Raw genomic sequence first — 14,346 nt, forward strand, 5'->3', positions numbered from 1 at the left:
GCCCCACACCCCTTTCTGAGGGACCCATCCTTCCGGGCCTTAGGTTTCCCTGTGACTACAAGGTGCTCAGATCCCCCTTCTGAGGAAGCCTGCCTTTGGCAACCAGGGTGCCACCTGAGCACCATCAGCTGCAAATGATAAGCAGCTGCCACGGAGTCGACTCTGACTCACGGCGACCCTGGGTGTGTCAGAGAAGGACTGTGCTCCACGGGGTTGTCGGTGGCCGGTTTTCAGGAAGTGGATCACCACGCCTTTCTTCTAAGGCACCTCTGGGTAGACTCGAGCCTCCAACCTTTCACTCAGCAGCTGAGCATGTTACTTATTTGCGCCACCCCGGGATTCTACAGATGATGAAACCTGTTGCCATTGAGTTGCTTCTGACTCACAGCGGCCCTACAGGATGGAGGAGAACCGCCCCACAGGGTTCCTAAGGCTGCCATCTTCATGGAAGCAGACTGCTGCATCTTTCCCCTGCAGAGTGGCTCGCGGGTTCGAATTGCTGAGCTTTTGGTTGGCAGCTGAGCGCTTAACCACTGTCCCACCAGGGCTCCTTCTACAGATGATAACCCTCCACATTTAGCTTCTTTGGGGTGAAATCCTCAGGTAGTTCTTTCACCCCAAAGCCTCTCCCCTTCCTGCCTAGCTGCTCTGTTCCCTTCCCTGCACGCTGTGAACGTCGTCAGGACAGGGATTTTTGCCTTGTTTTACTCACAGCTGTATCCCTAGTAGCTACAACAGAGACTGGCACATGTCAGATGCTCAGTAAACATCTGCTGAATGAGCAGGTGAATCAGGTTCTAAAATCCCATTGCTTCCCCATGCCCACCGTGAGCTTAGAACTAGAATTCTGAATGGCTGAATAGGATGGTTTAGCCCCTTGTGGGGCCAAGTCTATTTTTTAAAGCGTTTCCACCTCAGTAAAACATTCAGGATAGAGACGTTGGAGTCAATCCTGACTCATTGCTTTCTCTTTCAACACACACGTAGTCCGTGAGGAAATCCTGTTGGCTCCATCTTCAAACTGTGTCTATGATCTGACCACATGATCCCTCCACTGCTCCAAAAACCAAGAATGGGTTGGTTTTGAAGTAACGGTTGTGACCCCATACGTATCAGAGTAGAACTGCATTCCATAGGGTTTGCAGTGGCTGATTATTTGGAAGTGGATAGCCAGGTCGTTCTTCCGAGGTGCCTCTGGCATGGACTTAAACCTCCAACCTTTTGGTTAGCAGGTGAGCACATTTACCGTTTGCACCACCCAGGGACTCCCCACTGCCTCCAGCCTGGTCTAAGCCACCGTCCCCTTGAGCCTGGACTATTGTGTTGTCCCCACCACCCATTTCCACATGAGCCAGCAGGATCCTGTGAGAACCTACATCAGCATGTCCCTCATCTCTGCTCAGAGCTCTCCTGTGGCTACCACATCACTCAGAAAAAAAGCTCAGGTCTTTACGGTGGCCCATGAGGCCCTGCACCATCTGTCCTGGTCCCCTCCCTGTCCTCATCGCCCATCCTCTTCCCCTGGTTAACTCAGCTCCAGCCACACTAGCCTCCTTGCTATTCCTAAACCCACCAGGTAAGTCCCCCACCTCACGGCCTTTGCACCAGCTCCTTCCCTACAGGTCCCCATAGCTCCCTCCCGTAATTCCTTCAGGTCTTGTTCAGTGAGGCCTCCTCTGACCACCCTACTGATATTATCACTTTGACCCTGCTTTATTTGTCCTTAACTCCTCCTGGCACCCATTACTACAAAACACATAGCTTACTATATCTCCTCCAGCACCAGGTGAGCAGGTATCTTTGTCTTGCTCCCTGCCGTATCCCCAGAGTCTGGCACAGTGCCTGGCACACAGTAGGAGCTCCATAAATATGTTGAATGACTGAGTGAGATGCTGAGGGAGAATCAACTGTGCATTAGATCACACAGGCAGATGCTGGGTGAGAGTTTGGGCTTTTTGCTGAGGGCACTAGGGAGCCATGGAGAGTTATAAGCAGAGCGGGGGACAAGGCCAGCTTTGTGCTTTAGGAAGATGCCTCAGAACAGTTTGGAAGGGAAAGACTGAGGCAGAGACCCAGGGGAGAGGAGATGCCTGGATCAGGGTCGGGGCTCTGAGGGTGAGGGGGACCCAGGGTGTGGGTGATGCCCAGATGTTTGTGCTTCAGGTGGAGATGGGGAAAATGAAGGCAGGAGGACGGCTGGCCAGGAATGAGAACCCTGGTGTCCAGCACACTGCAGATGGGTGCCTGAGCTCTGACCTTGGCTGGGACGTGGCCAGCACTGCAGTGGGGGAGGGTGGTGTGGGAAAACTGGCCTCCTGCAGCTTCTGTGACAAGTCAGCCTGATGACAGCTTCATGAGGTGTCAGCTGGGTCCCCTGACACACTTCCTCTCCCAGTGGACTGGGCCTGCAGGCTTCCTGCCACGGGAGCGCAGGGCTGCCTGGGGCCTGGTGTGAGCCAAGGGGAGAGATCTGGGGACAGAGAGACCCAGGGATGGGGAGACTAAGGCAGAAGGGAGTGTGCACAGTGACTCATGGAACTCTGGAGAAAGATGGGGTTGGGAATCTAGACTCCTGAATCTGAGGGAGTTGGGAGCCCAGACTCCTGGGTCTGAGGGAGGAGGAAGCTGGGGACTGGACTGCTGGATCTGAGGAGGAGGAAGCTGGAGACTGGACTCCTGGGTCCGAGGGAGGAGAAAGCTGGGGACTGGCCTCTTGGGTCTGAGGGAGGAGGAAGCTGGGGGCTAGCTCCCTGGGTCTGAGGGAGGAGGGGCCTGGGGCCCAGATTCCTGGGTTTGAGGGAGGAGGGGCCTGGGGCCTAGACTCCTGGGTCTGAGGGAGGAGGGGCCTAGGGTGCCCTGGACCCCAAGAACCTGGGGAGGAGGGACTGGAGGCTGGGCTCCTGGGTCCCTGCCTGGCTGGCTCCTCAGGACTTGGGTTACCCCAACCTCAGCCTATAAAACCCTGTGACCCACCCTCCCATCGCATGACGTGGCCAGACCCTAGCAGGCCCTTGAAGGCCTGTGTGCTTTGAGCCCTGGCCTCAGCTACTGCCTCAGCCACCTCATTAATTAATTAATTGCATTCATCATAGTGACCACCCCCGCAGCGGAAATCCGACCAGTTTGGGGGGTGTGTGGCAGGGGCAGCCAGGATATAGGACTGTCTGTCTGTGCCTGAAGCTCTGCCCCTCCCTCCCTGCTTCCCCCAGCCTGTCCTGCTGATTGTGATTTTTACTCAGCCCAGGAGAACTGAGGGCTGAGACTTCCCTTCCTTTCTGCAGGGGCCAGGGCCACCCTGATGGTCTCCCCTGTGGGCTCTGCCCCTTCTGGGGTTGAATCTGTAGGGCTGCTCTTTTGGGCTGAGCCCCTGGTAAGACCACCTAACGCCTCTACCCCTTAGAGACTCTCACCTCCCCTTCTTGCAGGTTCTATCACTTGAAAGTCTTAATTCTCTCCGAGGCATCTCTCAGTGTCTCTTGTGTCTCCCAGGATCTCTGGTATCTCTGCAACTGGTTCTGAGGGTCTTGTGTCTGTCCCTCTGTGCCTCTGACTCCTAGAATTTCTATCTCTTTGTCAGATCCCTGGGTGGTGCAAATGGTTTGTACTCATCTACTAAACTAAAGGTTGGCAGCTCGAACCCACCCAGCGGTGCTGTGGGAAGAAAGGCCTGGCAATTGCATATTAGCCCATAAAAAAAAAAAAAGCCCTAAACCCATTGCTGCTGAGTCGATTCCAAAACACAGTGAGCCAAGAAAACCCTATGGAGCACAGTTCTATTCTGACGTGCATGGGGTCACTGTGAGTCAGAATCAACTCAAAGGCAATGGGGTTTTTTTGTTTTGTCTCTTTGCCTCTCAGGTCTTTGCCCTTATATGTGTTAGAGTCTCTGTCACTCTTATCTGTGTCTCCCAGGGTCTCCGCTCTCTGTGTCTCTCTTATTCCCCTTCCCCTGGTTATTTAACAGCTTTATATAATTCATATACTGTACAATTCACCCATTTAGAATGTACAATTCAGCGGCTCGAGAATCCTCAGAGTTGTGTGTATATCACCACAGTCAACTTTAGAACACTTTCAGTCCAAGAAGACGCCCCTGCCCTCGTCCCGTTGTTCTCAGCCGTTCTCATAGTCTCCTTTGTGACATCTGAGGTCTTGGTTCTTAGGGGTCTGGGTCTCCCAGTCTCTGGAATCTGGCTTTCTGCACCAGATTCCTGGAGTCTCTAATCTCTCAAGTTCTCTGTCTCTCAGGGTCTCTGCTTCTCTGTCTCTGACCCTGGGGTTTCCTATCCCCTTTTCTGATAAATATTCTCTCTGCCCAAGCCAGCTTGGGCCATTGCCTTGGGCCTCCTCTTCTCCTCCCCCTCCTGCTCCATTTCTCAGCCTTCCTGGGACATTAAAAATGTAACAGCATCCTGGGCAGGGGCGGGGGAGCTGGCCTGCATGCCCCACTCCCTGTCCTTTCTATGTGCACCACTCCCTGTGGCCCACACATGACTGGCCTTGAGACTGGGCTTGGCTGTGCCCTGACCTCCCTGGGTCATGGCATCTTCACCCTCCTTCCCTGCCTGTCACCAAACCTTTCAGACTCTTCTTTAGTTGTTCCCATCTTCAGCCCGCTGTCTTTGTCCAGCTCTCTTCCCCCCCTTTCTCTGCCCCATCCCTGTGTCTTTCCCCTCCATCTCTCCACTTCATTCCTGTACGTGCCTCTGGCCTCTTCCCAAATTTATTTCCTCCACTTCTTCCTTCTGTCCGTTTCTGCTCCCATTCCTGTTATCTGTTCCCATCTTTGTATATCCAGCCTCTTCTGTATCCCTTCCCCACCCCCACTTCTCCTCTGCCCAGCCCCCCTTGCCTAACGAGAGGTGACAGCCAGACCTGCAGTCCCCTTTCCTCCTGTCCCCCTCCACCACCAGGGATGAACAGTGGATGAACAGTGAACGCTTAGAAAGGCACTGGGAGGGGGAGCCAGCCCAGGTGGGGCTCCCTCATCCCTTGTGGAGGCCGAGGAAGGGGAAGACAGAGGAGGTAGAGACAGGTGAACAGAGATGGATGGAGAGAGACAGACAAATAGACTGGGAGAAGGGAAGAGAGAAAGCACTCCAGAGAGACATGGAGGGAGAGACAGAGGAAGAGAGAAATGAAGAGAAAGGGAGGGTGAAGGAAAAAGGTAGACAGACCCACAGAGAGAGAAGGGAAGAGACAGAATCAGCCAGCAGAGAGCTGAGGCAGAAGGCTTCAGGGTCAGTTAAGGGGAACGGCCCCTTCCAGGAACTAAAAGCTTTCACTTGGGGCCAGTGGGACCTTTAAATCCTTCCCATAGCTTCACAGGCAAGGTGTTATGAATTGAATTGTGTCCTCCCAAAATATGTGCTGTAAATCCTAACCTCTAAGCCTGCAGTTACAATCCCATTTGGGAATGGGCTGTCCTTTTTATGTTAATGGCGCAGGATTACTGTAGCATGTATCTTGAGTCAATCTCTTTTGAGATATTAAAAAGATTAAACAAGCAAGGCAGTAGCAGAGAAGGGGGAAGAGAGATGCCAAGACACATGAAGATCGCCCAGGGGCAGATGCTCAGAAGAGACAAGGACCTTCCTCCAGAGCTGACACAGACAGAAAGCTTTCCCCTAGAGCCAGCACCCTGAATTCTGACTTCTAGCCTCCTAAACTGTGAGAAAATAAATTTGTTTGTTAAAACCACCCACTTGTGGTATTTCTGTTACAGCAGCACTAGACAACTAAGACAGAAGGGACTATTATCTCCCTTTTACAAAGGAGGAAAATGGAGGCTCAAAGAGGCTCCCACCCAGCTGAACAGAGCAGATCAGAAGAGCAAAGAGGGTAGGCTCTGGAGCTGGACTCCCCAAGGACTGGCTGTGGAACCCCGGGAAAGTGGCTTGTCCTTTTTGAGCATCTGTTACCTCATTCGCAAAATGAGAACAGGTATAGGACCTGCCTCCTAGAGCAGTCTAGAACTCTCCGTGAAAGCTATCTAGAACCTTCCACGATAAGTCAACCGAGCACTCACTCAGAGGCTCTGATAGGGTCTTTGACACGAGGCAGGGGGATGATGGAGATAGTCCCCAGCTCTGGGTCAAGGCTGATAGAGACTCAGAGACATCCGGAGGGGGGTGGGGAACGACACCAGGGAGCTGGCTCGGGTACTCCCACATCCCTCCGCACCCCTTTCTGAAAGAACCGTAGGGAAACCCCAGCATCCCGAGTTTCCAGCTGAGGATAAACAGCCCGGTCACCTGCAGGGGGCGGAGCCAGCACCTCCTTCACCTGTTCCCTCCTAGCCCCTCCCTCCCCTGGGGTCCTCGCCCCCAAGCGGGGGTGGGGACAGGAGGAAGGGCGGGGTGGGTAGGGTTAAGGGCAGAGTAGAGGGTGGGGCGGAGGATTAGGGCGGCGATTCCTGCCGCTCAACTCCCGCAGCGGCTCAGAGGACAAAGGCGCAGCGAGAGGAAAGATAAGGTACCGAAACCCGGGAGTCCGGAACCGGGAGTCGGGAGAGCGCCCGCCCCGCCCCGCCCGGCTCGGCTAAAGTGAAACCGGGAAAAAGTTCCCCCGGGACGTCCCCGCCGACAGCTCACACGGAGGGATGTCCCCTCCCCTGGCCTCCGGGACACGGGCCTCCTGTTCTACTTGGGACCCAGCTGACCAAGACTCCGGCCCTCGACTGTATCTGGAACCCAGGAGACCAAGTCCCTGCCCAGTTATATCAGGATCTCATACGGCATTCCTCTGCCCACAATGAAATCGGAAGCCCATGAAATGGAGCCTCCGCCCCCCAATTCTACCTAAAACCCAGAGCCCTCTGCCCACAATCAACTATAGAACCCATAAGATTGAGAACCCCCAGGATTCAACTCCACCTGGACTCCAGTAGACAGAGCCCTCAACCCACAGTTAAATCTGGAGCTCACAAGATCGAGACCCCGCCCCCAGGCTCCAGCTCTACCTGAACTCCAGTATACTGGGGCCCCTACCCACAACTAATTCTGGAGCCCACAAGATTGAGACCCTCCAGGCTCCAGTTCTATCTGGACTCCAGTAGACAGAGCCTCTTGCCCCAAATTAAATCTGAAACCCACAAAATTGAGTCCCTTTTCCTAGTTCTATCTGGACCCCATTAAACAGAGCTTCTGGTCATCATTCCACCTGGAACCCAGGACACAGAGACCCTAGCCCCGAATTTTTCTGGAACCAAGGAGTAAGCCTCCAGACCCTTGTAATCTGAGGCCCACGAGTCGCAGCCCTCAGCTCCCTGAGATCCGGACTTGAATCCCCTCGGCCCTTCCCCTAGGTCACCCAAACTCTCATCCTCCACCCTCCGAGATCCCAAGTCCGAGCTCCCCACTACTCTCGTGGTCGACACCAGGCCCCTGCCCTCAATTCTCTCCAGGCCTGAGACGCTCAGCCCTGGGAGAAGGAAAAAGAGGCGGGGGGTGGTCTCGCCTCATCACCGCGACCCTCCTGCTGGGGTGGGGGGAGACATTCCCTACATTCCTGAGTGGGGAAGTGGAGACGGAAACCCAGATCCGGGCTAACAGCTCGGCGCAGGGTGGGGAGGGGGCGTGAGGGCTCCGGCCGACCTCAGGTTTAACCCTTTCAGCGGCAGGGTCTCAGGGAGGGGGAGGAGAGGAACAGAAGTTGGGATTGAGAATGGAGGTGAGGGGTGAGCAGGAGGCAGAGAGGAAGAGTCAGCCAGGAAGGCGGCACAAGAGAGGGGGGCTCGGTAAACTGGGGGTAAGTGCGGGATAGAAAGTGGGGGATGGGGGAGGGTCCCCGCGGAGGAAGAGGAGTCCCCGGGGCCGCCCGCGCTCTCACCGGTTTCCCAGACCAGCAGCAGCAGCGACAGCAGCAACGTCGGCGACGATTTCGACGGCGTGAGCGCTGCGGCCCGGGCCATGGAGGGCCCGGGAAGGGACTGGACCCCGGTGGGGGGCCGCGGGCCACTACGCGAGCGCTGATCGGGTGGGTGGGGGAGCAGGTGCCTGAAGGGCCCCGGCACCAGGCCGGTTATTACCGCGCTCAGCTTTCCTGTGTCCGCGCCCGGGGCCCCTAGCTCCGCTCTGGCCGTTCGGACCCGCTGACGTCACAGGACACACCCCTTTGCTCCCCGCCCCCTCGAGTGGACCCTGGGCTCCGGCCCGCCCCCTCCCGGGATTCTCCGCCGGGCGGTTACCCAGGATTCTACCCGGACCGCCTCCCAGGATTCTGACCACGCCCCCTCCTGTGGTCCTACGCCCGCCCCCAAGCTTCTGACCCCGCCCCCTCCCAGGAGTCTACGCCCGCCCCCAGCATCCTGACTCCGCCCCCTCCTGGTGTTCTATTTCTGCCCGAGTCTGGATCCTGACCCCGCCCACCCCCGGAATTCAACACCCGCCTCTCCCCAGGATTCTGTGCTCGCTCCTCTCCCAGAATTCTACCCTTTCCCTCTCGATGTTCGAACCCGCCCTCTTCGGTATCCTATCCCCGCCCCCAAGGTGTTGTAACCACGCCCCCACCCTTTGCACCCTAGAGGCCCCCACACCCCGCCCCCAGCTCCGCCCAGCTCCGCTAAGGTTCTGACACGCCCCCTCCGGAGCTTCTGGCCTCCTCCGCCCTCGCGAAGCCACGCCCCCGGTGCGGCCCCGCACACCTGCTCCCTCGGATTCTGCGGTCCTGCCTGGTTTCGGTCCGGTTTAAAGTTCTGACCCTCCCCCTTCAGCATTAGCCGTCCACACGCCTGCGTGAGGCACGTGGGCTCTTACAGGCCCGCCCGCTCTAGGGCCTCGCCCCCACGTTGAGCCTTCGTCCCCATCCCCCCGCGCGTCTTGCCCAGTTTGTGCCCCTCGCGTTCTTTGGGCTATTCCCAGCGTGTGCTCGCCTGTCGTCTACTCTGTGCCGCGGACTCTGGGTGTCGCTGCGTAGCTTATTTCTAGATCTCTCTCTGCCCCTCTGAATGTCTCTGTCTTTGTGTCTCTCACTGTCTGGGTTTCCCTCTCCGTCCCTGTTTCTCTGAATCTGGTCGCTCTATTTCTGATGTTTCTGTCACCGTTTCTGTGTCGTGTGGTCCCTGTCTCTTTCCGTCCCTTAGACTCCGTCTCTGTGTCGCTCTCTCTCTCTGGCCCTATCTCTTTCGGTGTTTTTGCCTCTCTGCGTCTCGTGTTTCTCTCGCGGTGTCTTTTTCGATGTCTCTGTTCTCGGTTCTGTCTCTCCCTCCCGCTCTCACAATGGTCGGCGACGCTTCCTTACCGCAGCCGCCCGCCAGGCGGCAGCACAGACCCGCCCCGCGCTCCGCGGGCCCGGCCGGGCAGAGTGGGGCTGGGCTAGGGTCCGGCCTCCAGTCCCGCCGGACCCTTCCAGTGTCCTTGTCCCACTTCTCCTATCTCCCCAGCCTTCTGCCGTGGCTCGCCTCTTTGTGTCTCTCGCTCTGACTCGGCCGCTTTGTCTCTCCTCGGCGGCTCCCGCTCCTCCCCACCCCCACCTACCTCTTCACATTCTTCAGGCTGTCTAGGGAAGCTGGCAAGGCCGCCCGGGAGTGGTGGGATAAGGGCGGGGAGCCAGGGGGTGCAGGGTCAGGGAAGGGTGCCACCGAGCTCCTGAAATCCCTCCATTCGAGTTTCTTAAGGGCCAAGGGCAAAAGGCTGATCAGCTGGGGAGGCTTCTTGATCTAGCAACGAACACCTCCCCAGGTTGGCAAGTCTCAAGTAGTGGAGACTCTAACTGACCTGAGTTCAAGGCCTGGTAATAATAGTAAATGGATTAAGCACTTACTATGAGCCCTGATCTAAGTGCTTTATAAGTATCATTTCAAATAACCTACACAGCACCCTATGTGATAAGGAAACTGAGGCACAGAGAGGTTAAGTGGCTTGGCCCAAAGTCACAGTTACAGAACGGCTGATCCAGAACTGACACTGTCCTAAGCACTTTGTCTTAGTTAACTCCTCACAAGAATCCCTTGAAGGGGCCACTCTTGATTATGATCCCCATTTCACTGAAAATTAAACTGAGGCACGGAGTGGGTATTTGCCCCCAAGCCACCCAGCAGGACAATAGCAGGCTGAGATTTGAACTCAGAATGTGCTTTATGCTAGCTGAACTCCAGAGAGTATGTATTTCAGGCTTGGCACAAATCTGGGGGTGAGGCTGGTTGGACAAACTAACTAACCATTTGTTGTTAAGTGGATTCTGACTCATGGTGACCCCATGTGTTACAGAGTAGAACTCAGCTCCATAGGGTTTTCTTGGCTGTAATCTTTATGGAGGCAGATTGCCAGACCTTTCTTCCATCATGCTTTGTGTGAATTTGAACCACCCACTTTTAGATTAGTAGCTAAGTGTAGACCATTTGCGCCACCCAGGGACCTTGCCAGTGCATGGTAAATACATTCTAGATCTCTCTGTCCTCTCTTCTCAATCTGGGGCCAGGCTAGGGGTTCAAGACCTCTAGATATTAGTACCAGCCTTGCCACTAACTTGCTTTGCAGCCTCTGCATGTACTGGCCCAACTTGGGCCCTGTTGCTTTCTTGATCAAAATAACCAGTTCTCAGGGAAACCTCTTCCAGGAAGGTCTCCCACCAGCCCATCTTCTCCTGGCCTGTTAGTGTGTGGGCTCAGCCTCTTCTGGCTGTTCTCTGGGGACAGGAGTGAGCCCAGGAGGGAAGTCCTGGGAGAAGAGGCTGGAGTTTCATACCCCCACACATGCATACCTCTGGGCACCGTTGTGTTTGTTGACAAATGACTGGGTGGGTCCAGTATCAAGGAGTCCCAAAGGTAGCACTTCACTGAAGAGGCACAAGCACAGGGCCAAGGGCCTCCTGATGGAGCTGTGGAGTGGACGCCAAACATTTTACCTCCCCAGTAGTCTCTCTCCATTCCTCCAGAAGTAGCCTCCCAGTTTTCCTATGGGAAGCCCCCACATCTAGTCCTTATTGTTTGGAATGAATCTGACACAGGCCATGCCCATCAGAGCATTCCATCCCCTTGGCCACAGGGATTGGTTGAGGGATGGATACAAAACCCATTCCTGACCAATGAGAATTATCCCTGAGATTTCTGCTACAACTAATGGGAAAAGGACAGCATCTTTCATTGGGGTTGCTAAGCTGATAGGGTAGAAACCTGTGCCGTGGGTGGCACCTGAAACAAAAGACCCTGCCTATGCATGGAGGACAGCAGAGCTGAAAGATGGAAAAGAACAGCTTTTCAGTGAACCGCCTGGATCCAGCTATGCCTGAAGCTGGTGAGCCCTTGAATTTCTCAGTTATATGAATGAATAATTTTCCCTATTCACTTACACCAATTTTCGAGTTTAGGTTTTTGTCATTTGTAGCCAAACATATCCTTACTAATAAAATCAGAGTCTGAAGAGGCACAGATTCCTGTAGAGTTACAGGCTCAAGAAAACCCATTTGTAAACCCATTGCCTGTTGAGTTGATGGACCCCATAGGGTTTCCAAGGTTGTAAGGTTTACAGAAGCAGATGGGCCCCATAGGATTTCCAAGGCTGTAATGTTTACAGAAGCAGGCTGCCTGCCACATCTTTCTCCCATGGAGCAGCTGGTGGGTTTGAACCGCTGACCTTTTGGTGAGCAGCTGAGCGCTTTAATCACTGTGCCACCAGGGTTCTTTGACAGCTTTATAGACTCCTTCAAAAATGTCCAGGCCTTGAAGAGAGACAAGCTTTGTTACAGTGGGGGAAATGGGGAAAGTCATTCCATGAAGCAAAGTCATGAAGGCAAAGACAGAGTGGATGTGTGTGAGGGAAGCATCCTGAAAGATCTTGATGCCCAGGCACAGGGATGGCTCATAATCCTGGGAGTAATGGGGGGCTACAGAAGGTTGATGAGCAAGGGTATTGTATTCCAAACTTGCCTTTACATCCTGGCATCCCATCCTGTGGTTCACCACCCCTCTTCTCTTCCCCCAAGGTGGGAGGTGGGGTCAGACTGAGGAGGGCCCTGGCTGCCATCTGTATGCAAATTGTCTGCCATGTTATGCGGATGAGGGACTTTATGCAAATATATGCCCTCCTGGGAGGTGGGCTGGGACCCTCCCTTCATTAACTCAGGGATCAGGTGCTGGGTGGGAACCCCTTCCTCCCAGGAGTCCCCTCTCTCCCCTCCCCACAGCCATCTGTCAACTCCCCCTCCAGCTCCCCAGAGCCCCCCTCACCTCTGTCTGCCCTTACAGTGGTGTCTCTCTTCACCTCAGTCCCTTTCCTGGACCAAGGGATCCTTTTCTGCTCTTCTGTCCCCCCAATTTGCCTTCGATAATAATTAACATGTACTAAACACTTACGATGTGCCTGGCTTTGTAATAAGCACTTTCAGCGGACCATCTCATTAAATTCTCCCAGCCATCCCTTGATCCTATGTGTGTTTGTTGTCTTTTTTTTTTTCCTTAAATAGTCAATTCTATGGCTTAAGGGGACTTCTAAGTCAATTGGCAAAATAATTCTATTATGAAAACATTCTGCATCCGCCTCTGAAATGTGGTGTCTGGGGTCTTAAATACTAACAAGTGGCCATCTAAGATGCATCAATTGGCCTCAACCCACCTGGATCAAAGGAGAATGAAGAACACCAAGCTCACACGATAACTATGAGCCCAAGAGACAGAAAGGGCCACATGAACCAGAGACTTACATCATCCTGAGACCAGAAAAACTAGATGGTGCCCGGCCACAACAGATGACTGCCCTGACAGGGAGCACAACAGAGAACCCCTGAGAGAGCAGGAGAACAGTGGGATGCAGAACCCAAATTCTCATAAGACCAGACTTAATGGTCTGACTGAGACTAGAAGAATCCTGGTGGTCATGGTCCACAAACCTTCTGTTGGCCCAGGACAGGAACCATTCCCGAAGACAACTCATCAGACATGGAAGGGACTGGACAATGGGTTGGAGAGAGATGCTGATGAAGAGTGAGCTACTTGTATCAGGTGGACACTTGAGACTATGTTGGCATCTCATGTCTAGAGGGGAGATGGGAGGGTAGAGAGGGTTAGAAACTGGCATAACGGCCACGAAAGGAGAGACTGGAAGGAGGGAGCAGCCTGACTCATTAGGGGGAGAGTAAGTGGGAGTATGGAGTAAGGTGTATATAAGCTTATATGTGACAGTCTGACTTGATTTGTAAACTTTCACTTAAAGCACAATAAAAATCATTTAAAAAAAAAAAAAAGATAGACCAGACTTGCTGGCCTGACAGAGACTGGAGAAACCCTGAGAGTATGGCCCCTGGACAGGCTTTCAGCTCAGTAATGAGGTCACTCCTGAAGTTCACCCTTCAGCCAAAGATCGAACAGGCCCACGGAACAAAACAAGACTAAAGGGGTGCATCAACCCTGGGGCAGGGACTGGAAGGCAGGAGCGGACAGGAAAGCTGGTAATAGGGAACCCAGGGTTGAGAAGGGAGAGTGTTGACATGTCATGGGGTTATTAACCAATGTCATAGAACAATGTGTGTACTAACTGTTTGATGAGAAACTAGCTCTATAAATCTTCATCTAAAGTACAATAAAAAAATGAATAAATAAATAAAAAGAAAAGAAAAAAAAAAAGAATAGACAATTCTACCATAGCGAGAACAAGAAAAACAAAACTGGTTGCTGTCAAGTTGATTCCAACTCATACAGACCCTACAGGACAGAGAAGAGCTGTCTCCTAGGGTTTCCAAGGCTGTAATCCTCACGGAAGCAGCCTGCCACATCTTTCTTCTGAGGAGTGGCTGGTAGGTTCAAACTGCTGCTGGTTAACGCATCTGGCCACTAACCAAAAGGTTGGAGATTCGAGTCCACCCAGAGGTGTCTCGGAAGAAAGGCCTGGCAACCTACTTCAATAAATCACCCACTGAAAGCCCTATGGAGCGAAGTTCTACCCTGACACACGTGGGATTGTCATGAGTCAGGGTCAACTCAGTGAGAACTGGTTTGGTGTTTTGGTTTCTGACTATGATTACCTCTCGGAAACCCAGTTCTTTGTCTCTAATTGTCTATCTCTCTCTAAATCCCTCTCTGTCTCTGTGGTCTCTCACCTCTGGGCTTCGCCAGCTTATCCCTCTTCCCTCCTTTCAGGCTTTCCCTCCGTCTCTTGCAAATCCTTCTTCCTCTGCCTCAGTGGTATCTCAAGCTGTCCTCACTGTCTCTTTCCTCTCTCTGGCACCGGCCCCTCCAAGCCACCTCCCTTTCCACCATAACCACACAGAGGAGGCGCCTCCATCCCTAACTCCATCAACTCTACAGCTACCCGTTACCTGTTGCCGTCAAGTCGGCTCTGACTCACAGCGACCCTCTACGACAGAGTAGAACTGCCCCATAGGGTTTCCAAGGAGCAGCTGGTGGATTCAAAC

At 53.8% G+C, this 14,346-nt stretch overlaps 1 protein-coding gene across 2 annotated transcripts in view; it reads right to left on the reverse strand.

The window, feature by feature from the left end:
• NECTIN2 (nectin cell adhesion molecule 2) overlaps positions 1-8,107 on the reverse strand; it is a 35,391-nt gene extending 27,284 nt beyond the window's left edge. The window contains exon 1 of one of the 2 annotated variants that reach the window (XM_049900906.1): positions 7,831-8,107. In XM_049900906.1, the coding sequence (XP_049756863.1) occupies positions 7,831-7,912 (82 nt within the window). In that variant the 5' untranslated portion in view covers positions 7,913-8,107. The remainder of the gene's footprint in view (positions 1-7,830) is intronic. The other variant, XM_049900907.1, reaches the window with a different exon arrangement.
• Positions 8,108-14,346: the final 6,239 nt, after the last annotated feature.

Source organism: Elephas maximus, chromosome 11, assembly GCF_024166365.1.
Source record: "Elephas maximus indicus isolate mEleMax1 chromosome 11, mEleMax1 primary haplotype, whole genome shotgun sequence".
Lineage (NCBI taxonomy): Eukaryota > Metazoa > Chordata > Mammalia > Proboscidea > Elephantidae > Elephas > Elephas maximus.